This window comes from Leptinotarsa decemlineata, unplaced genomic scaffold, assembly GCF_025532065.1.
Source record: "Leptinotarsa decemlineata unplaced genomic scaffold, Ldec_3_MD MMD2_tig00001719_RagTag_RagTag, whole genome shotgun sequence".
Classification (NCBI taxonomy): Eukaryota; Metazoa; Arthropoda; class Insecta; order Coleoptera; family Chrysomelidae; genus Leptinotarsa; species Leptinotarsa decemlineata.
This window is the reverse complement of record NW_027412569.1, coordinates 1,703,583-1,728,973: the sequence shown is the minus strand read 5'-3', so window position 1 is coordinate 1,728,973 and position 25,391 is coordinate 1,703,583. Positions and strand designations below refer to the sequence as shown.

The 25,391-nt window shown below is 33.1% G+C and overlaps 1 protein-coding gene across 3 annotated transcripts; it reads right to left on the bottom strand.

Moving 5' to 3' along the window:
• Positions 1 to 640: 640 nt before the first annotated feature.
• On the bottom strand, positions 641 to 25,391 carry LOC111508673 (uncharacterized). Of its 3 annotated transcripts, XM_074176271.1 has the most exons (11): positions 25,067 to 25,391; positions 24,707 to 25,009; positions 21,358 to 21,527; positions 20,912 to 21,227; positions 16,537 to 16,654; positions 16,320 to 16,466; positions 15,564 to 16,079; positions 10,761 to 11,000; positions 10,608 to 10,697; positions 8,555 to 8,937; positions 641 to 1,201 (listed from the first exon to the last, which is right to left on the bottom strand). In XM_074176271.1, exons 1-11 carry the CDS (start codon positions 25,211 to 25,213, stop codon positions 995 to 997), a joined length of 2,637 nt encoding a protein of 878 aa, XP_074032372.1. In that variant the 5' UTR covers positions 25,214 to 25,391; the 3' UTR covers positions 641 to 994. The 3 variants fall into 3 exon arrangements, with proteins under 3 accessions (XP_074032372.1, XP_074032370.1, XP_074032371.1); XM_074176269.1 differs by having other exon boundaries at positions 10,608 to 11,000; XM_074176270.1 differs by having other exon boundaries at positions 641 to 1,168; positions 10,608 to 11,000.

Here is a 25,391-nt window from a genome sequence, read left to right as displayed (position 1 = left end):
TATTCCCACTTGATCAAAAAATAATCATGTTCAAAAGTGATCCGATCACTGTCTAATTTAACGGCAGATTGTTAATCAGATGTATATAATACTGATTAGTTTGATTATCCAGATTACTATTAGTTCTTGGTAATCGTCTTCAAAAGGTTATCAATAAATTTGGAGTAACATTGAAAAAAAAGTCAATTTTTATGGAGAAAGTTGAGTTTTTTCATGCAATTTCTTTCATGGTATGAATTCAGCTGTATTCAGAATAAAATTTTGTAACCTGCATCAAATGCCTTTCGAAGATCTAGAGAAAGAATACCTTTTAATCGAGAATTTGAAAATATTCCCACTCAATCAAAAAATAATCATGTTTAAAAGTGGTCCAATCACTGTCTAATTTAACGGCAGATGTATATAATGCTGATTAGTTTGATTATCCAGATTACTATTAGTTCTTGGTAATCGTCTTCAAAAGGTTATCGATATAACCATAAAAAAATTTTGGGGTAACATTGACAAAAAAAAAAGTCAATTTTTATGGAGAAAGTCAAGTTTTTTCGTGCAATTTCTTGTTTCTCCTGGAAACATTCCATCCTCTCTCTTGTTACATAAGAAAATTTAGGAATGCAATTAGGAGTATGAAAATATCCAGTGTGCTTAGTGCAATTTTATTTTTTATTTAGTACACCAATATTATTGAATACTTGTTAGCATTAATGGTTGACACTAAATTATCACAATAACACGGAAATACATAATTTATATATCATAAACATGTTAACCCTGTAACCAACCTGGAAACATTCAGTTTCCCCTTCGCCTCCATCTTGGATATACATTTTCAGCATAAGCTGTGGAGCTTATTGAACCTAATCTAGAGATTATAACCATATTGTAACCAACACATCAAGTAAAATTGAACTTATCAAAAAGTTATAAAAATCAAACAGTCTAAAACTAAAATCAATATATATATGCTTCAATACAATAAAGTTATACCATTATTTTACTGGACAAGTTCAGCTACGACTCTTGACAAGTCATCGTTGTACCTTGCCAGAAGAGTTGCATTTAAATCTCTGTTCCAGAAACCCATTTCAGCCAGTGCATGCAGATTCGCTTCTCGAGGAGTTGTCGGGTTTGAGCTCACCCAGTGACCGTTAATCCACTGTCCGGGTTGCTGTGGAACATCATTAGTTGGCAAATTGGGAATCTACAATTCATAAAAGTTAGATTTCATGCTTAAAATTTAGAACAGTGAGTCTTAATTTCGTGTCAAAGATTTAATAATAGTTATTGATTATTTTTATTGCTCTTGTTGGTGAGTATTCGGTACAGAAATCATGCAAACTAAACACAAAACTGATTAGACAATGATGTAACATATATTATTAATTCTGAAAAGTAGATATTTAAATTTACACATATATTTCTATAGGATTTTATAAGTTTTAGCATAAACAGTAACTTTACAGCAATGAAGATGTAACTGGTGACATGTTACTAGTCCGTTTTGGGTGTAGTAGTCGTAATCTGTAAGTTTTTAGGCATGATATTTCGTATTCAACTGTAGCATTGATCAAAGTAATTTCCCGTGATGTGTGCACGTAGCAACAAGAAAGATCTTTGGGACCATTGCCACATTGCTTTCAAGAATTAATGTCTGCCACAGTTGCAGACGAAATGTCAGGTCTGAAAACTTACGCAACCAATAAACCCAAAACCAGCTACTGATTTTCGAAACACTTTCTCCACATTTTCATCGATTATTGATGTGCTGGGGTGTCCAGGACGAGCTTCGTCATTCACATCTTTTCAAACTTTTGTGAAAAACTTATACCACTTATAAAAACATTTTTCTGATTCAGAATACAATCACCGTATGTCACTGTCAACATTTCAAGTGTTATTAAGCACTTAATTCCAATTTTTACACAAAATTGTAAACAAATTCTTTGATCCATTTTTGTAATACCAGAGAGTTGCCAAAAACGCAGAACACTTCCAACTTTTATGCCTCTCACCAACAAACTAAACATGCTAAACAGCCGAAACTGTGATCATGTGTTCGGTAATAATAATAATAATAATAATATTTTATTGGTTCTTCTGGATCATAACTCAATGATATAGAACAAGTCAGTGTAATATGATATAAATAAACTTATAAAAAAGAAAAAATTATGTACATATAGGACATGAACAGTTATGTAAAATTATATATTAAAACTTATAACTAGGTAAAATTATAATATATTAACAACCCTAGATGACGAGTGTACCAACATAAAAAACCCTAATGGAATGTACATAGCCCGCGAAATTTAAAATTCACCTTATTTTCTGAACAGACCTTGTATCATGAATTTGCCAGTCACAACACAGTTGAATATCTCATGAAATTGGGTTTTCAAAAAGTGTTCAGTCGAATATTATATATTTAGAATAGGTATATATAACATTTCATTAACAGACTTTTATGTGCAAGTGAAGAAAATTGATATGATTATGGTCTTATCCATTCACACGGCTTCAACAACAAAATGAAAAACAATTCATGTGATGATTATCAAATTAAAACAAACGCGATGATTTGATATAAAGAGCAGCATTAAAGACTTCAAAGTTGAGATCACTCAATATAAAAGTTTGATGAACATATTCTGCCAAATAAACGTATCTTGATAAAAAATGAAATATGACAAACACTGAGTAATTCTCAGGAAGTGGGTTATTTTCTTAGCTTTTCATCATACAGTGAGTTCAGTAATGTCTGCATCATATGGAAATTGTGTATTACTTTCAAACACAAACTAACATTTCAAAAATAGATATTTCATGAAATTACCTTGAGCAGGGTCAAAAACAAATAAAGTTTGCATCATCTGTGACTAATTTTTAATAGCCCTGTTTCGATTCTATACATTTAGTATGGTGCTACTGGAAAAACGTATTGCCGAAACTAAAGAGTTTACTATAGATTGGCATGAGTCTTATTTTATAACAGTGATACAACATGGCAATATAACATGGCGGGCCGAGCAGGTTGTTCGTCGCCAGCTCCCACAGAAAACGAGAATTTTACTTGTAAACATTGCTCGAAAAAAGTAGTAAATAAAGTGAAGTGTATCAAATGTAATGATTACTTCCATCCAAAGTATCTCAAGCAATCTAGTGACCAAAAAAAAAGCGGAATGCAAGCATGAATCAGATAAACAAGATGATGACCTACTTTATTTATCTGAAGAAGACTTCCTGAGAGAGGAAAATAAATTACTTAGGCAAATTTCTGCTGATAAGGAATCCATCATTGCAGACAAAGAACGAGTCATTATACTACTGGAACAGAAAATTGCATTTTTGGAAGACAAATTCATTAAAGACAGACCAACCCAAACCATAAAACAAAAAATGAAGAATCCAATAAAGAAAAGCAAATCCCCCAAAAAAAAACAAAATAAATAACCAGGAAAAACACATTCAACAACATACGGATTTATTAGACATTGTGAGAAACCACAACATACAGGGTGTCACAATTAACGAATCTAAAATTGGAAATAAGTCACAAACTGAAAATCAAATAAATGCTCTAGAAAATGAACAAAGGAGGTTATGTATGTATATGTATCCAAGGAGATCGTTAGCAGTCCAATCGAATAAGTAAACGTCTTAGCTGAAAACTATGTTTTCGAGTGCTCCAGTGCAGCCTGTAAAATTGGTGAAATAAAGTTCAATGTAGTTTGCATCTACAGGTCCCCATCAAGTAAAGTTAAATTGTTTATAACTAAATTTCAGACCATGTTAGATATTTTATATAAAAAAAAACTGTATTTATTTTATAGCAGGTGATTTTAACATAGACACCCTTTCTCTTACAAGCAATACCTGTAAAGATTTCATAAATCTGTTAGCTAGTTATAATTCCATTTTAACCATCAACAAACCGACAAGGGTTACCTCCCATTCCAGTTCCTGCCTAGATAACATAATTACGAATCTCGAAGGTGATAAAAAAGGGATAGTTATTGAAACAGATATATCTGATCACTCCACGCAAGTGTTGTTATGTGACTTAGCCAATCAGCAACAAAAGATCAGAGACGATATTATGATTCCCAATCAATAAGTGAATTTTGTACAAACCTAATTTCTGAGAACTGGACAAATGTATACAGTGCGAAAGATACAAAAGAAGCTTTCTCAAATTTCAGTAAAACTTTCAATTTTTACTTTGATCAACACTTTCCAAAAAACGCATAAATACCAGAAATGTATTGAAAGTAAAGTTTTCAATTCACCTGAGATTACACAAATGAAAAACCAACTTGTCTTTTATCAATCCATTTATAAAATTGATCCTGATTATAAAAATGCATATAAGGAAATAAAGGAAATTACATCAATCACTTGGAATCTGCAAAATATGACTACTATAGAAATAAAATTTTTGAGTCGGATAATAAATCCAAAACGATGTGGCAAATTATTAGAGAAGTGACAGGTGCATCCCAAACTGTACAATTTGAATACGATAATCCATGCGAGGTAGCTAATAGCTTCAACAAATACTTCATCAAATCTGCTCCTAAACTCTTGTCAACACAGAAGGATATTGGTAAGGTGAGTGGCTTTCAAAGATCTACAGCTTTTTACAGCAACACTCTGTTCTTGAACCCTGTCATAGAAGATGAGATACTCTCAATAATAAACAAAATGAAGAACAAGAGAAGCACAGGTATTGATGAAGTACCCATACACATACTGAAAAGCTGTGCTCATGAGATTGTATGTATTCTGACCTTCCTGATCAATAAATCTTTTGAGGAAGGAGTTTTTCCAGATGAACTGAAGATAGCGATAGTGAAACCACTTCACAAAAAAGGGGATAAGTCAGAAATTTCCAACTTCAGGCCAATCAGTCTTTTAACATGTATATCAAAAATTTTTGAAATAGCAATGGTAAATCGATTAGTCAAATTTTTTACAAACTTCAAAATGTTTTCTAATAATCAGCATGGCTATCTGAAAAATAAGTCAATTGAAACTGCTTTGATGTATCTCAGCAATGAAGTCCTAGAAGCAATGGAAAAAGGAGATCTATCATGTGGAGTTTTCATGGATTTATCTAAAGCCTTCATTGGATAGATCATGACATTTTATTATGGAAACTCTATAAATATGGAATTCGTGGAAAATCGTACGACTGGTTCAATTCAAACTTGAAAAATAGAAAGCAAATAGTAGAACTCAATCAAAAAGACAAAACGGCAAGATCTAATGCTTTAGATGTTTCTATGGGTGTCCCACAGGGTAGTATTCTCGGTCCAATATTATTTATTATATTTATCAACGATATTAATGAGGTTATAGCAGATATAAATACTGTTTACATGATCAATTATGCTGATGATACCAATCTTCTATTAACAGGTGCGAACTTACCTGACAATTATAAAAAAGGTAGCAAAATAATAGAACAATTCAAAGATTATTTTTTAGAGGATAAGTTAGTTCTAAACGATGGAAAAACATTGTATCATGTTCAAAGTCAATAACAGTATAGAAACACCACAAAACATAATTATGCACAATCAAAAAATCATTTGTAATACTTCAGTGAAGTTTCTAGGCATATACATTGATGACACTTTAAGTTGGAGTAGTCTGATAGACAACCTTTGCAATAAACTATCCTCGGTAACATACGCCATAAGAGTTCTAAAAAAAAATGTTGATCTTGAAGCACTAGTTACAGTATATTATGCGAATTTTTACTCCACTATGAGACAAGGGATAATCATCTGGGGCTCATGTCATGGGTTTAATAGAGTTTTCCTATGTCAAAAAAAATTATCAGAATAATCTTCAATATAAATACAAGACATTCCTGCAGAGGAGCCTTTAAGATCAACAAACTACTTACTGTGTCAGCAATCTATATATATGAATCAATAAAATTTATTATCAATCATCCAGGCCATTTTGACATACATCGCAAAACACATATTTACGAGACAAGACAAAAAAAAGACTTCTCATATCCCATCCATGCAAAATCCCTATATGAACGTAGCACTATCTGTGCTGGAATGAAATTTTATAATAATCTTCCGAAAAACATAAAAGATATTGTCGTTGCTAACAGATTTCTGAAATCTGTAAGAAAATTCTTATGTAATCTAGAGCCCTACAATACTGATGAGTATTTTCTGGCCTGTGGAAATTTATGAAACAAATTTTATTCAAAATTGCGCTATGTATTTATAGAAATTATCACTACTTTCAGTAATCATGCGCAATATGACGCACATTTTAATATGTTTGTAATTGTGTTTGAAACTTGAAGCTATTCATTTTGAATGCTTCATTTTTAGATTTATATGTACACATATTTGATATCTTTACAATTTTCCTTTTGACGTATTTCTCAGACAAAAATTTTCTGCCACTCCTGTGAATGATTATAAAATACTCTGTCGAAATAAATGTATCTATCTATCTATATATCTAACAATTTACGAAAAAAAAGGAAAATTGTGCATTGAGACTAAAACTTTGCATATAGACAAATCACTTTTTTGATATCTTGTGAAATAACCACTTTGTTTTTTTTTAAATTGAAATTTGACAGATAATATAGATGCCACGAAAATTACACAATTTGGAAAGAAAATTACAAAAATGTGAGAAAAGCTCTTCTCCATCTTTAGAAAAGATGTGAAAAAGTGAGGAAGTAAGTTTTATTTATTTATGGGCAAGCCTATTTAAAGTATAAATTACAATGTTAAATTATAATTAAAATAAAATCAAATGAATTGCAACTCAGAATAGCTTAAAAGGGGTTCATTTAAAGTTTAAAATAGTTTAATTTTAGAGCATAAAACTGCAAAAAACAACGGGTCAACTCAAAAAATTGAAAAGTGGGATAATGAAATTAACGCATGAATACTTTATTTTGAAGTGGAATTGATAGATGAAACTTTCAAGATGGCGAATGGGCGCCATCTGGAAAAAAATAAATGAAAAGGGGGGTCTTGTGACACATTATTTTGAATCTCCTGACGAATACTTCACAACCCTAGAATATGAAGTCAATATCTTCACTTACTACAAAATGGCGGAACATTTCATAATTTCCTGAAAACAAACACATCAATATCGATATTTCTAGAAATATTTCTTTTTATCTGCCATATGGCAATTCCAACAACCCGATACTGTTCCAATGAGATGGAGCACCACCACATTACTCCAGACAAATAAGAAACTATTTGGATACTACTTTTCCCGGTTGTTGCATTGGCCATCGAGGTCCTACAGAATGGCCAGCCCGCTCGCCAGATTTGACACCCTTGGACTTTTTCATAAGGCTATTTGAAGCAAAAGGTGTACGAAACTGAACCTGCTTCAATATTGGATATACGACAGAGAATAATAAATATTTGTAGAGATATTGACGTTACCATGTTCGAAAATGTTCGGCGTGAAATATCGGATAGGCTGTTCATATGTCAAGAAGTTCAAGGCAACCATTTCGAGGATCTTCTGAACTGACCTCAAGCTTATTACCTCATATTATGTAGTTAAACGTCCAATGCATTCAGGCAATTATTAAAAGTGCCGCCATTTTGTAGTAGTTGACGATATTGACATTATATTCTAGGGTTGTGAAGCATTTGTCAGGAGCTTTAAAAAGATGTGCCACAAGACCCCCCCTTTCTATTTAATTTTTTTTCATCTGTCAATTTCACTTCAAAATAAAGTATTCATGCATTAATTTCATTATCCCAAATTTCAATTTTTTGAGTTGACCCGTTCAAAAAATAAAAGGGGGGGACATTAAAGAAATGCACTGTAAGTGCAAACTATACACAAAAACATTAAAGCACAGTATTCCGTTATTGACAAAAAAAACCCTTCAATTCCGTTATTGAGTTTTGAAATGATGCAAGGAGATGTTAAACATCTCAAGATCAATGTTACTATTGGCTAATCGTAAAATTTTTGGAATGCAGCTATTGAATGTGTGGTTTAAACGATAAAATGGTACATAAAATGTTTGGTGTCGAGTTGAGCGGTTTTGAACATGTAGATAAATTTTTTCTAGGAGTTCAGCACAACTGCATTTGCCGTTAATAATATTGAAAAGTTCAAAATGAACTCTTTACAAAATTGGACAGTTTTGATGCAATCATTCAAAAATAATTGAATAGAAACTTGGCGATACTTGATGAAAATCCATATTAAAACTTATTAGTACAATTTATTGTGTGATTTTTACTATAAAGGGTTTTACAAAAACCGCGACACGTGTTTCGCTATACAATAGCCTTCTCAAGCGTAAAGATAGTTCAAGTGTAAAAATAGCTCAAGCGTAACAATAGCTCGAGAAAGTGAAATACGTGTCTCGGTTTTTGTAAAACCCTTTATAGTGAAAATCACATATAATAAACTGTATCAGTTTTAAAAAGAATTTAGTTTCATTATCATGCCCATGTAGGGTTCAAAAGCCTCATGACATTAGTTGCATTTCAAAGTAAAGTTTCAAGCCATATATACATACCTCTTGAGGAACAATTCTGTTTATAACAGATCTAGCAGTGTGGAATGCAGTCGAAGCTACATTGACTGCTCCGCTTACCAATGTCTCCGGCAGAATGTGAATAGTATGAACTTCATCTCGAGATCTCATCGATTCAGGTGTGAAGTGAGCTTCAGAAGCACGTGGGTTCTCAGCAACATTTGCTTCGGGAAGGACTTCCCGAGGAATTTCATTTTGGGGTGGTACATCTTCTACGGGTATCTGATTTAGTGCAGCACACTCGAAAGGATTTCTATCATGGGTTGATAGATTGAGAGGTGGAGCAACCGTGATTGGTTGAATCTGAGGTATTATCACAGTTTGATGTCTTTCGGTACCTTCAGAAGATAATTCTGGTTTTATTCCTGAAAATAAAGTTGGCGTGAGTCAAAAGGACTCTCATCTCTAATCGATTTAAATGAGCAACTGATTCCTATGCTGAAAATGAGTTTCTCCTTGGAAGTTGATTTTTGTTAGTGAGTCTGTAAATAAGATCACCAAAAGTCTTGAGGAACAATTTTGGTCCATTAAAGAAGTAAAAAAAGTAAAAAAAAAAGATGATCAGTAACTACAGGCAGATCTCATTGTTACAAGTATTCTCCAAATTTCTGGAAAGACTGAATTTCCCTAAATGAAATGTTAAGTCATTGAAGGTGTAGCCCTGCATATGCCTAAATCCTTTCTGACTACAAGAATTTCTTGTGGTTTTCTGAGATTCAAAATATATGTTCTCATAAAAGAGTTCTACTTGCCTACCAGAAATATTAACTTGGGTATCCCCCAAGGACCTATTCTGGGATTCTTGTTCATATTATATGTGACTGATTTGACTAAAAATGTGAACGCTTCAGCTGCATTTCTATAAGCAGATGACACATTATGTCATTACCACAAAATATTGGAAATCTTTTAGATAACGCCACAATGATGAACCATTATAAGTAAAATGGAAGTCATGCAATACAAAGCATGACAGTACTCTGTAGATCAATCCTACCTCAAAATTTATTCTTGTGTACTCAAAAAATAAGTCTTTCGGTGATTAAAATTGACCTTTTCAAAATCAAATCTTTGATACAGTTGAGAAATTGAATTGTGTGTGTTGAAAACTCATCACACACCTCTTAAAAAAAAGGAATATTTCAACATCGTTTTTTATATACATTTAGGTTGCTTATCATTATCAAAACTAATTGTAAGTTATTTGCAAGAAAAAGGGAAAAATATTGAATGTGATAGGACAATTCGTTCTTCAAACAAACTAAGAACACCTCCACATGTATCTAGTCGATTTGAAAGGAGAGGTAAATATAAAGTCATCGAAGACCGTCTTAGATCTGTTAAGAGATCAGTTCATTCAAAGTAAAAAAATATTTTGAGTATACTTTATCAAATAGGAATTAGGGAAATTATCCACTTGGTTTCATAATGATTTGAAAGATAGAAAACAATATGTTAGTATTGGCAAAACGCATTTTAAATAAAATATATTGTAAAAATACTACAATTATTATCATGGATGATGATACATCTGTGATATGCAGAAACGGCAACAGCCAAGAAATCAAAATTAATATGCTCTCCATAAAATTTTATCAAGGCTTATATGTCACAAACTCTTCTTAAATTTTGAGATATCTTTGTTCATGTTCATTTAGAAAAAATACAATATGATTCATTTGAAAAATCTCTTTGAATTAAATAATGTTGAATATTCTTCTATAATTTTTTATGTACTAGATAAAAATTCTAAATATCTTAAGTTCCTTTTATTTCTCGCTGATATACTCCGAACTTCAATATTTGAAATCAGACCCATTTTCGTTCAATTTAAAAAAAATCCTACCATTCATTATTTCGGAATGATATCATGCAATGCACTGCCAAATACACTAAAGAAATATTGCAAACCGAGATTCAAAATAAGTTCGGCAAAATTCGTCAGAGTAGTTCAAAGGTTACAGTTTTTATTTTTTCATGTTGGTTATATACATCCTTCAATCTTATATACATTCAATAAAAAAAATAGGCATACCTCTATCTGCTCCCAACAACTCATGCTCCGTCATTTCACCAATAGAGTTCAAATTTGGATACAACACTTCAAATCCTGGGCAGTCCTCGGGAAAGACAAAAAACCTGTCATTTTTATCTGTGGCATTATTCACATCCGAAAAGCACGAACCGGCTGCCGAACAGTGCGAATTCATGTCGTTATTTGCTTCTGCATTCAGTGGTAGGTCAAGAATTGATGTAACAGGAGAATTGGGGTTAACTGTGGGTATGCCGCTATCATGACATACACTATTAGCCCCCGAGTTTTCAGTCGATGATTTATCTTTTTGTTCGACTGTTTGCAAATATTCCGCTTTGATTATCTTCTTGGGAATGGATACTCTGACCCCATCAACCATAACCAGAGCACATTCTGCAAGAAAGAAATAATACAAGCTCATCTAAAAAAAAAAACTAGTGGCTCGTCAACAAAGTTGAGAAACTGTACAACTGAAATACCAAACATATATAAACATTGAAGAGAACAAAAATCTAAGCTGGAAAGCCTTAGTCGACTAGAACTAATAAAGTAAAGTCTAATAAAGTAATACGTGTATATGGGGCATTAAATTAAAAAATACAAGCTGTAAAATAATGCTTAGAGATAAGAGCAGAGAATATGGATAGAATAATATTAAGCCCAGCTGAACAGATACAAATATAAGTACATGAATATTGACTTATGAACATTTCGTCTTGATTTCAATAACTTGTTTACTCAAAAATACTACTAGGGGCCAATTACTCTATAGAGCCTTGGTAGAATTCGCCCACACTATAAAAGAAGTCTTTTTCTTTTTTCTGAATTTCTTTTCATTATGTATCCGTCTCAAGTTAATAAGAAGGTAATTAAACAACTTCTTGCTATTGAAAATAATATAATTTTGTTTAAGGGTAGAGTAGGTGTTGGTAGGAAAATGAAGTAACACTGACGTGTACTATAAGTTGAGGTGGTATTAACTTGATTTTTATATTTTTCGTGGACGAGACACACTGTTTCCTAAATAAAAAAACATACTGAAGTCATAATTTTTTGCTTCACGAATAAAGGGCGGCATGAATGCCTGTAGCTAGCCTTGCATAAATTACCTGATGGATCTTTTTTGTAGAAAGAATACCATATTGAAACGGAATTGTGCATAATTACCCCAGAAACAAATCCCATAATGTAAATAGGACTCAATTTGTGCAAAATAAAATAATCTTGTGATAGCAGTATCTAACTCTCTTGCAACCACTCTCTCTGCATGGCATCCTGCTGCTAGTCTTTTACATAAGTAGTAAATAAATTATACCTTGAAGTCTCAGCAATGACTCAGTGACAAGCTTCATATTTACTCGTATTAATAATTTCACAGGGACGTGGGGGTGATAAAAGGGATGGTGGTGGGGGTGATAAAAGGGATGGTGGTGGGGTTGGTAGTGGGGGCGATAGCAGGGTGCCCATATCAGTGATGATGTCTGCTGCAGTAGCAGACGGTACGCTTGGTACTTCAGGTTCAATTCGACCACGGCTTACAAGCAGAGATTTTGTTCTATTCAATCATGACTCCAGCTTTGTGTGTATGTTCGAAAAGGTTTCCGCAGTCGGCAATCTGATAATTTGATGTCCGGGTTGAACCGCGTCTTGTGTTTTTAGTTGCTTGACGTTTCGGCTTCGACTTTGAATCCATTTTCAAGAAGCTATCGCTACACTGAGATCTCAATCTGTCCAGGTCTCGTCGCTGTTCTCTGCAAGGGTCTCACTCTACCTACTCCAAAGCATCGACTGTCGATCCACTGGTTAGGTCCAAAGTGAGTGGATCTATTCAACCCTCCACCGCAACCCGCAAGGGTTCATTGTGGTTCACACCTATTCACACTCGGCCAAATAAACCCAGCTTCTCAACGAAGCCGATTAGTTTGTATAGTGAGTGGTCTTTCAGGTCACATAGTGAGAGTACGGCTCTGCCGAACTCCAAAGACCCGATTCGGTTCCCAGCGGGGCACGCACAAAGTATATGCTGTTAATCAGGTAGTCGGATAGTCAAGTTGCAAGATTCCCTCCCACCTTGACACTTACGACAACCTTCCCATATGAAGGTTTTTACATGTCAGCTACACCTGACGATGCCTTAGATTCAGCCATGCAGAGCTTTTTTGCCACTGGTTTTAGTGAAGCATCACTTGAGCGCAAACGTTTGCTAACCTGGGGGTTTGTTTCCCCACCTGAGAAGATTATGAGTACGCCGTTCAAGAATTTGGTACAAAGCGGTTTTATATTATTACTCTTTATTAGCAAATAATGCTCTTCATAGTACAGTCAGTCACTTATAAGGTACCCTGCTCTTGGGGAGAAGACTCAGTCGTTTCCTGGCTGCACCACCAAACCTTTTTTTAAGGTCCAGTTGGTACTGATCTGGTATTTATGTCCCTAGACGAGTGGTGGGAGCGATGGCGAAGTGGATAGTGGAAAAAGGGTTGTGACTTGTAATGTGTGCAATATTATGAGATGTATAGCATGACAGTAATGATCTCCATGAATGGGGTAATCTTTGTGAATTGTCTCGTTTGTGGAAGCATTTGGGACATTTAAAATTTCAATAGCTTTGCGAATTATCTTGGTCTGTAGAGTTTTTTCAGTGGCAATGGTTTGGTGTTCTTGAAGCTTATGGTGTGGCTTGTCTCACGATGATGTTTGAAGAGGATTGATACTGGATCTGATTCACTATCTGAACTTCGTTCCCACTAACAACTCCACCACTGTTCCCACTACCGGTCCGTCCCTCCACTCGTTCTGGGACATAAATACCAGACCAGAACCGGTGGACCAACAGTCGACGCTTGAGAGTAGGCAGATTGAGACCCTCACAGAGACCAACGACGGGACCTGGGTGAGTAGGAAGTCTGAGGCCCCGACGTTAAGTCACAAAACCCTTGCAACATAATAATAATAATATCTTTATTCGTCTTGAGAAACACAAGGTTTATAGACATGTCAAAACAAATGCCGCAATTAAAATTAGCATAACATCTCAATGGTGGTCATGAATTGAGAAAAAAAAATACGAAGACATACTCAATAAAACAAATTAACATACTTATTAAAACAAATTACATTACATGATTGAATTTGAGAATTAGATGGTAATCATAAGGTTGAAAAAATTATATTGAGATCATCAAGAATATCAAGATCGTTAAAAAGTTCAGTACAAACATTTCATTTAAATTACAATACACATACATATTAGTCAACTGGGAACACACCTATTATTTAGGTGTCCACATTGAAGGCATCTCTATTCAATTGGACACTTCCATAAAATTCATTGATATACAGAGGATTTTCAGTTTAGAAAAACTTCAGAAAGTACTTGAATCTATTGAATGACAAATTGCGAAAGTCTAGTGGCAGAGTATTGTATAGCTTGAGGCCAATATAGTCAGTCCTTTTCAGTCTATTTGCTTGCATGATGATGTCTGAATTATTTTTTAGTATCATGATGGTGTATGTCTGTACGATAGGTATAATTATTTATATTTAGTCGAATATGTAGTAGGTTTTCATAAACTGAATACAGTGTCATTATTTTGATATTTTTAAATATTGGACGGCAAGTTTCATCCCATCTGGCAGAAGTTATACTTCTTACAGCGAACTTCTGCAGGATAAACACTTTTTCCAGATGACATTTTGATGCACTGCCCCAGGATATTATTCCATATCTTAGAATTGAGTGAAAAAGAGAATGATATGTAGTGAGGGCTGCATTCTGGTTCAAAGATCTTTTAATTACTCTAATTGCATATGTTGACCTACTCAGCCTGGTATATATGTTATTTATATGTTCTACCCACGATAAATGTGTTTCAATATAAACCCCTAAAAATTTAACTGCAGTTTTATCAGCTTGGTTTGAGTTTCCTGTTTCAAAAGTTAGTACTTCTGTTTTTTGTTCATTTAAAATCAGTTCATTTGATCCAAACCAAGATCGTGCTTTGTCCAGGATATTATTTAGGGTATGTTGAGGAGTTTTAAGTTCGTCCACTGCTCTGCTCAAGGTTGCATCATCCGCATTCATGGTAGTCTTAATATCTGATGAATTCAAGAAATGTGGTAGATCATCAATATATATAAGAAAAAGAAGTGGTCCTAATATGGAGTCCTGAGGAAGTCCTCTTACCAATTTCATTTTTTGACTACGAGATTCTCCGCATTATACCACTTGAAATCTCTCAGTCAAGTATGATTCTATCTTCTTTAGGCACACCCCTCTAATACCATACCAGTATAATTTGTCTAAGAGGATTTTATGATTCACACAATCAAACGTCGAAGTGAGATCAGTGAATACACCAATATATTTATCTTTATTGTCAAATGCATCTTTTATGTAATTTGTGAGAGAGTTGATTGCATCAGAGGTTGATTTCCCTCTTCTGAAGCCAAATTGATGTGGACGCAAAATATCATTGACTTCTAAAAATTCAACAAGTTGTGTGTAAATGGCATATTCAATTATCTTCGAGAAAGTTGGTAGAATGGAAATTTGTCGGAATGTCACTACCTGAGAAGTAGGCAGATTGCAAGGTCTCTGCAAGGGTTTATTGCAGAGACCAGATTTCATAATAACTGCCGAGTGCATTTTTGTAAAAAAAAAATATTTGATGAGTAGTCAAACTGACACATAGATAAGCACTTTGAGCTACAAAGCGGTGCAACTGTAATTCTTGCATTCATGTACATATATTATTTTGTGCAAAGACACAATCAAAAGAAACATTCTGCTGATAAAACGGGAGATGAGAAAGAATTTTGAGACACAACAACTTTGAACAGAGCTCTAAAAATAATTTGTGGTGTATTTACCAAGTTCAACTTGCGAAAAAGCATACCAACTATAAATTGCTAACACAAAATGAGAAAAAAGCACTTCATGTGAGCGATGCTTACCTTCAGTATCTTCGTTCTTTTCAGGTAGCGTCACCATTACTATGTCAGATTTACGACTTGAGTTGGAGGAAGCGTCATCCACCTTATAAAGAGATTCCCTAGAGTTTTGATCTGATTCTTGTGAATTATTGTTACCATCGAAGTTCTCAGAATTTTTTTCGTCAATATCCAATTTTTCTGCAGAGTCAACAACAACTGTAGTAGCTTTTGAACGGCTTGATAAACCTTCTGCATTCAAATCATCAATTTTAAAACATTCTGGTATGGGTACAACGATATAGTCCTGGGTTAATCCCTTTGAAGACCTGCTCTCTGGTACAGAAACTATACTTTGATTGTCAGAGTCACTGCTGCTGCAGTTAGTGTCAGTTGGATCTTGTAATTTCATATCTGCAACTCTGGAACCAATATTCCTCACGACTTCATAGCAACCTGCTCCTTCGAGTCCCTCTTTTGTAAAAGTTTCAGATATTGCTGGTTCGACTTTGGATACAGTCTCCTTAGGAGTAGTCAGTTCTGAAATATGAATTTATGCATTGAAAATATGATAGTGTTGTGTGCTTTGAGCTTTCCAGCTATATATTAGATAGAAATTGAAGACTTCAAAAGTATCTAACAGGTAATTTATGACAGTAGTTGAATACTAAGTTGGTGCTAATTTGATAAGAAAACACATTTAGTAAGACAGTTCTTTCTCTATTTCTAGTTTTTTTTATCAAAATATGTTTTTAAACAATAGTATAAAAATGATCTCACTTTGATTCAATTCAGATAGACGGCTAAAAGTATAATTTTCCAAGTCATAACTTTTCTCCTCCACTGTAATTTGACAACCAAGCCAGTGTCCAAAACGGCGGGAGTTCTGGTGAAAATGCCAGTAACATTCATAGTGTCCAGGTTGACCTGAAAATTATTTTCAATTGTTATAAGCAGGGTGATCACTGTGATCAGCCGCTGATGTATAATCGCTTACGAGGTATATGAAGAACGACAGTGATTACTCCTTTTTCACCAGGTTTCAAGTGTGGAACTGCTACAGACCTCTCCTCAGGTTCCAGATCTTTTGAACCCCAAGTGTACACTAGACTAGTCTGAAAGGAGAAGAACGTTTTCTTTTAGTTGGCTACCGACAATCAGAATCAGATATGCTTTAATGTTGAAAAATAATAATAAATAATCCAACACTGCATTAATATCTTCAAAATCGTTATACCAAGCAATGAATTAATCAATTTATTTGTATAATATCTCATTATACTGGATTTTGCATCGCCAGGAAAGACTTAAGATTATGACAATACATATATGCGACAAAGTACACTTAAAATTACAATATAGTATATGATTTAATATTAAAATTTGAGGTTAAGAAACTCATCGATGTTGTAGGAATACAAATCAACTAGCAGCCCTTTTATATCATTCTCAAGTTTGTTTATATGCAGATTTCTCATATAAGGTGGTAGATGGTTATAGAGCCTTATGGCCATGGTTACAACACTTTTATGGGTCGTCACCATTACTGGTTGTATATTCATAAGTAACATATGAAAAAATTGCAAGCACTTGCCATCTCAGTATCCCACTTTTCATATATAGTAAACTTTCTTGAATATTAAAAAATAATAAATACTCTTCAGAATTAGAAGTTTAGAATACAATTTTTTCAAGACAAAAATGCATATGAGTAAATGCAAATGGATCCCAATAACAGACCATTTATTGTACAGATATATAAGAACATTGATTTTTAGATTCCTTAAAGAAAAAAGAGTGGACTATTATTTTTAATGATTGACCCAAAAGTTTCATTTCAAAATTGCCCCAAAAAATAACATTACTCAAATCATTTTGAAAATGAAACAATGTTTTATAATCATACTATTCGAAAGAAAAAAGCAAAAAAGGATAGGGTAATCCCGAAGCAAAAAAATTAACCTATTAAGTGAGCTGAACATGATTTTGGATTTTTTATTTCTCTTTCAATCATTGAAAATTGCAGTTTTGGGAAAGATACATACTCAGTAGTTGATTAGTAGTCAAAACTATTCATAAATTGATGAAAAAAAATTTCATTGAGTGTGTTTTATAAATTCAGTGTGCCTTAAAAAATGTGTTACAGTCTTTAAAGGTGAATTTTATGATAAGCAAGTACACTCAGAAGGGCTAAACACAAGGAAGGTTGTAATTTTTTCTCAATATTACTTCTCTAATTTCCATCAGATATATAAATTTCTTTAGGGTGTTCAAGTCAAGAATATAAAAGTAATGAATCATCATTTCAAGTTTTGATTTAGTAATTATATGATTGAAAATGAGCCACACTTGTGTGACATTTGAGTAATTAATATTACTGAGGAAAATTTTCGTAAAACACAATTTCATTAACTGAAATTTTGAATAAAACAAATATTTATTGTATTGATTCAAAAAAAAAAAACTAAATACCTCTTAATATTCTCTGTATGACAAAAAACCCAAGACAGATGAATATTTTTAACATTTTATCCAATACTACCCTGGCTTTACACGGGTGCAATTGAGATTTGTAATTTTATTGTGAAATAAAGTTTTCGTCCATGGCTTTGCCTTTCTATCATATATTCTGAACAAAAGTCTGATTCGAATAATTTAAAGAGGAATTTATATAAACATAGTCAATAGTGATTATGAAATTATTTAGTCAGATGAGGATTAATATCATTATATACATTTCATCAGCTTTCTATTCTACCTGTGCTTTTTATTGACTAAATTAAATGAAAAACAATTATCCATAGAAATAACCTTCTGGACTTTCTTTGAAGGTGATAATTATTATTATATGTAAATATTTAGTGTATTATTTTTTATGTATCGATCGTTTTATCAGCTCATTCCCAATAATGACTTTCACAGGCAACTTTTTGATACTTTGGGTTACATTACTGAAATTTTTGAAAGAATCTCAGATTTTATCATAATAAAATTCAGCCCATGTTACTCGCTGATATGATAGTTTTCTATAGATTAGAGTAGCGTTTCCCAAACTTTTTTGCCTGGGGACCCACCTTCATTGAAGATTTTTTTCGCAACCCACATATCAAATATTAAGTATAATTATTATTACCAATGATATTTTGATTATTATTATCGTGAAAATTCACTATTGAGGAAGACAACTCTAAAAGAAAATGGTAAAGATGATACAATTGAAGATAAAATATAGTACGAAAAAATACTTTTAATTCAGAATATTTAAACAATTACAAAAAATGAGACTAATGTAATTAATGTGACTTGTGAAGCTGGTGCTTACGATTTACAAGATATTCTATATCTGGGTTGAAAGTTGAAAGCTTTAAACGCAGGTCACTTTCCACACAAAACCTATTTCTATATTTATTTTTAAGTATACCAAAGTGGAGAATGCCCTCTCACACAAATATGCGGTTGAAAACCTCATCAGCTCTTTTGAGGCTATGTTTGAAAGAACTGGATACTCTCCTCTAGCCTTTACACAAAATGGGAAAAACAATCTAAAAGTATTGAGTGTTTTTAATCTGTTTCCGTGACCCACACAAATTGTTCCCTCAACCCATCAGTGGGTCGCGACCCATAGTTTGGGAACCACTGTTTTTTTAGTTTATCGGATATAAAAGAATTATTAGATATAAAATAGTTGTTAGAACATCAATAATAGCAATTATATTTTAATCATTATGAATTTTATAAACAAGAAAAAACTGTTCCTTGAGTGCGTCACTGAAATAATGTTTGATTTGTTGAATTGAAAAGTTGAAGGTTCTGTAGATAATTATATGATTTAACTACCCAGCCAAAAACAACTACTTCAAAACTGATGCAGAAACAGACTCAAATCAGGAATAATAATAATAATAATAATAGCATTTATTACCTAACAGTTAAAAACCATTTACAGGATTAACTAAGTATGATAAAAAAATTATATCGATCCATATAATTATTCCTTATAAATAAAATTGAAAAAAATTAATTACCAGAAAATTAAAAATTCTCCATGAAATACTGAGATGCAGTGTCAACAATATATTCTAAGGAATCATAATTGATATCACACAAATTTGAAATTAAATTGAAATTATTGCAAATGCTAATAAAGATAGGTGACTTGAGATACGAATTAGTTCTGGCCAGTCGGCTGTAAAAAGTTTTTATACTTCTAGTTCTGAAATGAGGCACACAGAAAGTTATGAAAGATAACACCTCCATAGCATCCACATTGTTGTGCAGTAATTTATACAGAAACATTATTCCAGTAAGTTTTCTGCGTAATTCAAGACTTTCAATATTGAATGTTATGGTAAGAGATTCATATGGAATACCTCTATCAGGATAGATACCATAAGATATGAAGTAAAACTTCAGGAAACGACGTTGAACTTCTTCAATTGATGTATTATGGCAATTGTAGAATGGAGACCATAGAACAGAGCCATATTCTAATTTTGACCTTACATAGGCTACATAAAGAGTCAATAGAGCAGATATGTTTGAAAAAGATCTACAATTGTGAACTATGAAGCCATAAACTCTCAAAGCTTCACTTACTTTCGATCTAATATGGTTAGAAAAAGGCACATTTTGATCAAAATATACACCAAGATCTTTAATTGAGTTACTTCGTGACAGTGAAATGGTATCTACTCGATAATTGTACTCGATGACTGACATTTTTCTACTATAAGACACTACTTTACATTTGGATGCATTGAGATATAGTTTGTTTTATTTCACACCAAGTCTGTATATTTACTGTCGTTGCAATTTATTAGTCTTCAACAGTTTCGACTGGTAAATATATTTTCAAATCATCTGTAAAAAATAACTTATTACAATGGACATAATTACTGAGGTCATTAATAAATAATAAGAACAGAAGTGGTCCGAGAGTCGACCCCTGAGGTACTCCAGATGACGGATTGTAATAAAAAGAATCATAGCCGTTATAAGATATAAACTGTACGCGTTGAAGTAAGTAGGATTTAATGAAAAGTACTGCTGAATTATGGAAACCAAATTGGTGGAGTTTTTGTAGAAGGATCATGTGATTAAGTCGATCAAAGGAATAACTAAAGGCCAAAATGACCCCTCTCTGAACATTTTTTGAAACTTTCAACTGATATGTAAACATACATTTCTCTAGTTGTTCATGGGATCTACCTGTTTTGTTCAATTCTTCGCTAGGATGTTAACATTATTGAAATAACAAGTTTTGATTATTCAAATGTTTGGTTTTTTCTTCAAGTCAAATATATTGAGTGCAGCAAACACCAGAGAAATGAAAACAAAAATCCGTGACATGAAAAGATACTGTGAATACTCACGTTAGCGTTCCATGGTAATTGTCCGGTATTCTCCACATACCACTGTTGGGTATACATGCCACCACCATAAAACCGGGGAATGGACTGTTGGAAATTTATTGGTCTGGCATCCATCGGTAGCAATTCATCTTCATGTTCAATTTCTTGGGGAGGATCAGGTCGAGCTCTGCTATTACTCGGTCCCGCTTCACTGTCGCTGGATTTGGTGAAAAGAGCAAGCTTTTTTTCACGGATTTTTTTAGTTTTGCATTCAAGCTTTTCCAGTTTACGTTCCAACTTTCCCTCCAATTTCAAAGATTTCATGATTTCTTTGGTACTTGAAAAGAATTCATGAGTCATATACTTTTATTTCAGTACATCAGAAATACACAAAAAAATAATCGAAATTTAAATTTTCCTATTTCCAAACATGACAGCAGGTCTCTGTTAAAATTTACATAACTTACTCATTAGAAAAGTCAACGACAGGATGGGGAAGTTTCCTGATTCTCTTTGAACTCTCTACCTTGGTTTTGCGAGTATGATGACACACAGGTTGACTAACAGCAATTGGTTTCATGTTTGACACAATTGCAGATACTGTACTTGTCAACTCTTCTGAGAAGTCTTTCTTGAACTGAAAAAAATTGAGACTGAGAAATGTAAATGTATAAGGGATGCTTTACTTTCAGACTTATTTTGATTTCTTTAAAATTATCATTATAAATATCAAAGTGCCGCTATCTGGAATATCTGTAATTCATATGGGAAAATCGTTGTTTTCCCAAATCTTATGAACTTGAACGATTATTCATAAGAAGGAAATTCTATCATGTATCTTCGTATATAAAATTTGTAACACCTGGTACAGGGGCCACTCTGTAATCAAGAAGTTTTTCTAGTCCACAAAGATACGTTTATCAACTTCCATAAAGCATAGAAGAAGTAGAATCCTGTTAGAAGCACAAGGAAGAGAAAAAATAATAAAATCATAGAAATACTGGTATGAACCATTTTTCCACATGACCTAAATTTTTCTGAGAAAATTGGAAAACTGGTTTTTTCGTTTCTAGTTTTTTTCTCCTACAAAAATAATTTGTTTTTCACGATAACTGGTGGAAACTTACCTTTTTTTTGTGTCTTCTGAGTATGCTGTAGGTTTCTTGAAACGAAATATTAGGAAAACATTTTGAATTGAAGGGGTTATATTTTTAGGAGTGATTAATTTTTGTGAAAGAAAGTTTTTGGCTTTCTACTACTCCATATTGATACAAAAAAAGGAATGAGGGAATCTTCCAAAGAAAGGAAGGAAGTAATCAATTTGAAAAATAAGTAACTCTATACATGGATGTGTAAATCATGCAAAGAAGTAACTTTCAGACACAAACTGAAAGAAAGTCCTCCTGAAACAGGTACTTTCATATAAACATTGAATTACACAAAAGAAAAGAAAAATTCTTTCGAAACAAATACTTCTATATGAACACTGAATTATACAGAAGATACTTTTCTCTACTCAGTTTGTATTTCAAAAATTCGTTGTAGAATAAAAATTAGATATCATTAACATGAGTTCTACTTTAAATGAATGGTAACAAATTGCACTTACATGGAATACTGTCATCCTCACTGGTATACATCAATGTTTCACCTTAAGACACTTGCCCCAAGGCTTTTCAGTACCAAATTGGATAACATTATAGAAAATACACACAATTCATTCATGAATTACAATTTTTTAATGTCACGGAATAAGCTTGATCTGCTTATGTCATCGATGACATCGTAATGACATTCATTCACCTATTTGATTTAATCCCAGCCATGAGGAATCTCATTTGAATTGAAGGGGTTATATTTTTAGGAGTGATTAATTTTTGGTAAAGAAAGTTTTTGCTTTCTACTACTCCATATTGATACAAAAAAAGGAACATGGGAAACTTTCTTACCTAAAACATTTTATTATGATATCAATATTATATAGATAGAATAGAAGCAATTAGGCTGCTGAGTCTAAAAACTGTTGGCATTCATCCTCCAATAGGAACAACCCACTCTGAATTGCTACAAAAGCATAACTTTTTCAGTCTCGAAAAAAGGCGTAAATATTATAGTGTTGTACTCATGAAATTATAAAACAACAACAAAAATTTATTGTCGCTCCGGGGCAACTTCATTGATTCCAGTGGCGCAATTGCTTTTTCAGCTGCAGAAAAACCTGCAACACCACATCATCTGAAGATCTTAATATGCCAATGTCCTCTCTCTCATAAAGTAAAATGTAGGGTGTTTTCAGAGGATCCAATAAATTCAATACTTCGCCATGTAGCGAAACGTGATTTCCACAGCGCCACTTCGTTATAGAACCCACAATACATTTCTATGTGCTCTAGGCAGGGCTACGATTAGCAGCTCGAGAAAGGTTTTTCAAGGCGAGTTTTTTTAGTTCCACATAAAAACGGCAACGGCTATTTCGATCATGGTTACTGCAAAGGCCATTTAAAAGTGAGAAAAGATCGACACATTGATGAAACTGTTTTCGTGCTTTTGGTTGAATAAAACTCATAATATTATCCTTTTGATATTTGGTTGGTGCCTGCACTATTTTAGTTTTGTCAAGTCATATGAGAATAAACAGTCTACCACATTTCTGCTTTTCACTACAAAGAGCCAGGTTTGATCCACTACAACCCTGAGATACCATACGATCCATTACAGCCAGAACACTTAGTGGCATGACTATCGTCAAACTTAAACCAGTCCGTTTCGTCTTTGACCAAGACGAAATAATGACCAGATTCAATACCAAAACCACAGTGAATAATGAATAAATGAAGATCATAATAGTGGTCTGCTAGATTGAAGTATTCATCTACTTCAAACCTTCGTAACAATTTGGTGCTTCCCTTTGAGGTTTAGTCATATTTGAAGATCATGTTGATAAGAAAAAATTAATTTCCATGATTTTTTTTCTAAGAGGCATTTGCACTGCCCTTTCACCACATATTGCCTAATCAGACAATATTTATACTTATTTGGATGGTATTCATTTAGCTATGGATTGTGTTAGATTTATTTCTAAAATGTTATATTCTGTCCAGCTTTCCAACTTCTAAAAACCTTTTTTAACACAATATTATTGTTTTTTCCCTGCTATAAACATCATATGTTTGGGAAAATAAATTATTATTATTATAATATAATTTTAATCAGGATTAATCTTTTTCTACCACATTAAAAAGATAAGTCATCACCTAATTCAATAAAAACAGTGAATATAATACAATAACTTTTCATTGCATACAAAAGGACTAATACAATTTGTACCAAACTTATAAGTTTTGAAACAGTGACCTTGGCAAAACTATTCTAATAAAATGTACAATGGCAAATTGTAATTAGAGAGCAAAAACAAAATGAACTTTGTTCATTACACAACATACATTTCTAATGAATCAGGGTCACTCAGGGATTCCCCAATGCTCTTTGTTATACCAAACAGGACTGTCAACCTTATGAAATTAAAGTGGATGTAGAACAAATTAATACATGTATCATCAAGTGTCATGTTCCTCCCAAGTTTGGATCAAAATTGATACTCTATCTGAAGAATCAATTACTATATTATATTTTTCCCAACTAGTTGGATCAATTTTAAGCTGATCAAAGCTCCTACACCAAGTTGTTTGATAAATCAGTCAATTGACAAGTCATTTTTCCTCATGGAACAGACTTCTAGCCCTTGTGGGGCCTCTTTCTGCACTGATTGTGGTAAGGATGATTTGTCCAAGATAATTGTTATCTAAATTTGCTTACCTGCGTCATATAAGATATAAACCACTCTGGTGGTGAATCAGCATTGCAACATGTTGAAACAAGAGAAGGCGCTTCATTATCGTACTGAGTTTGTACATCATTGGAATGTCGAATGTTTCTGTGTGTCGGTTGGTCAGAAATTCTATCAAGCTTCAAGTTGACAACATCACCCATTCGAGCTTTGCGGCGAAAAGCGTATAGGGCAATTTGAAAATCTGTCTGGGATTCGATGGGGAACTCCCTATTTCTATCAGTGATGTAGTAAACTTTTACATCATCTCCAACAGTTCCAGAATGTTTTAGCTAAAATGCAGTTAACATACATTAGATAATTGCGGAAGATTTATATAAAAATCTTACCAAATATGATTTGAATATTTCCCAGTTGAGGGTTGTTGCTGGAATATCATACATTCCAATAATGTTTGCTTTGTCACTACCATTTGCCGACATGTTTTTCCATTGCAGGCTGTAAATAATTTCCAGATCTTTCTTCTTAGAATCCATCTTCGAAACTATTCAAATGAACTGAGTATGTTGAACTCTGTTTTTAGGATTGTAAATTCTTCAAAAACACACAAAGAAATTTTTTGTTCTGTTTAACACTTTGACTTTAGGTCGCAGAGTCGAAGCACATAACAAATAACAAACACATCACAAATTATACATGACTCATGACATTTAC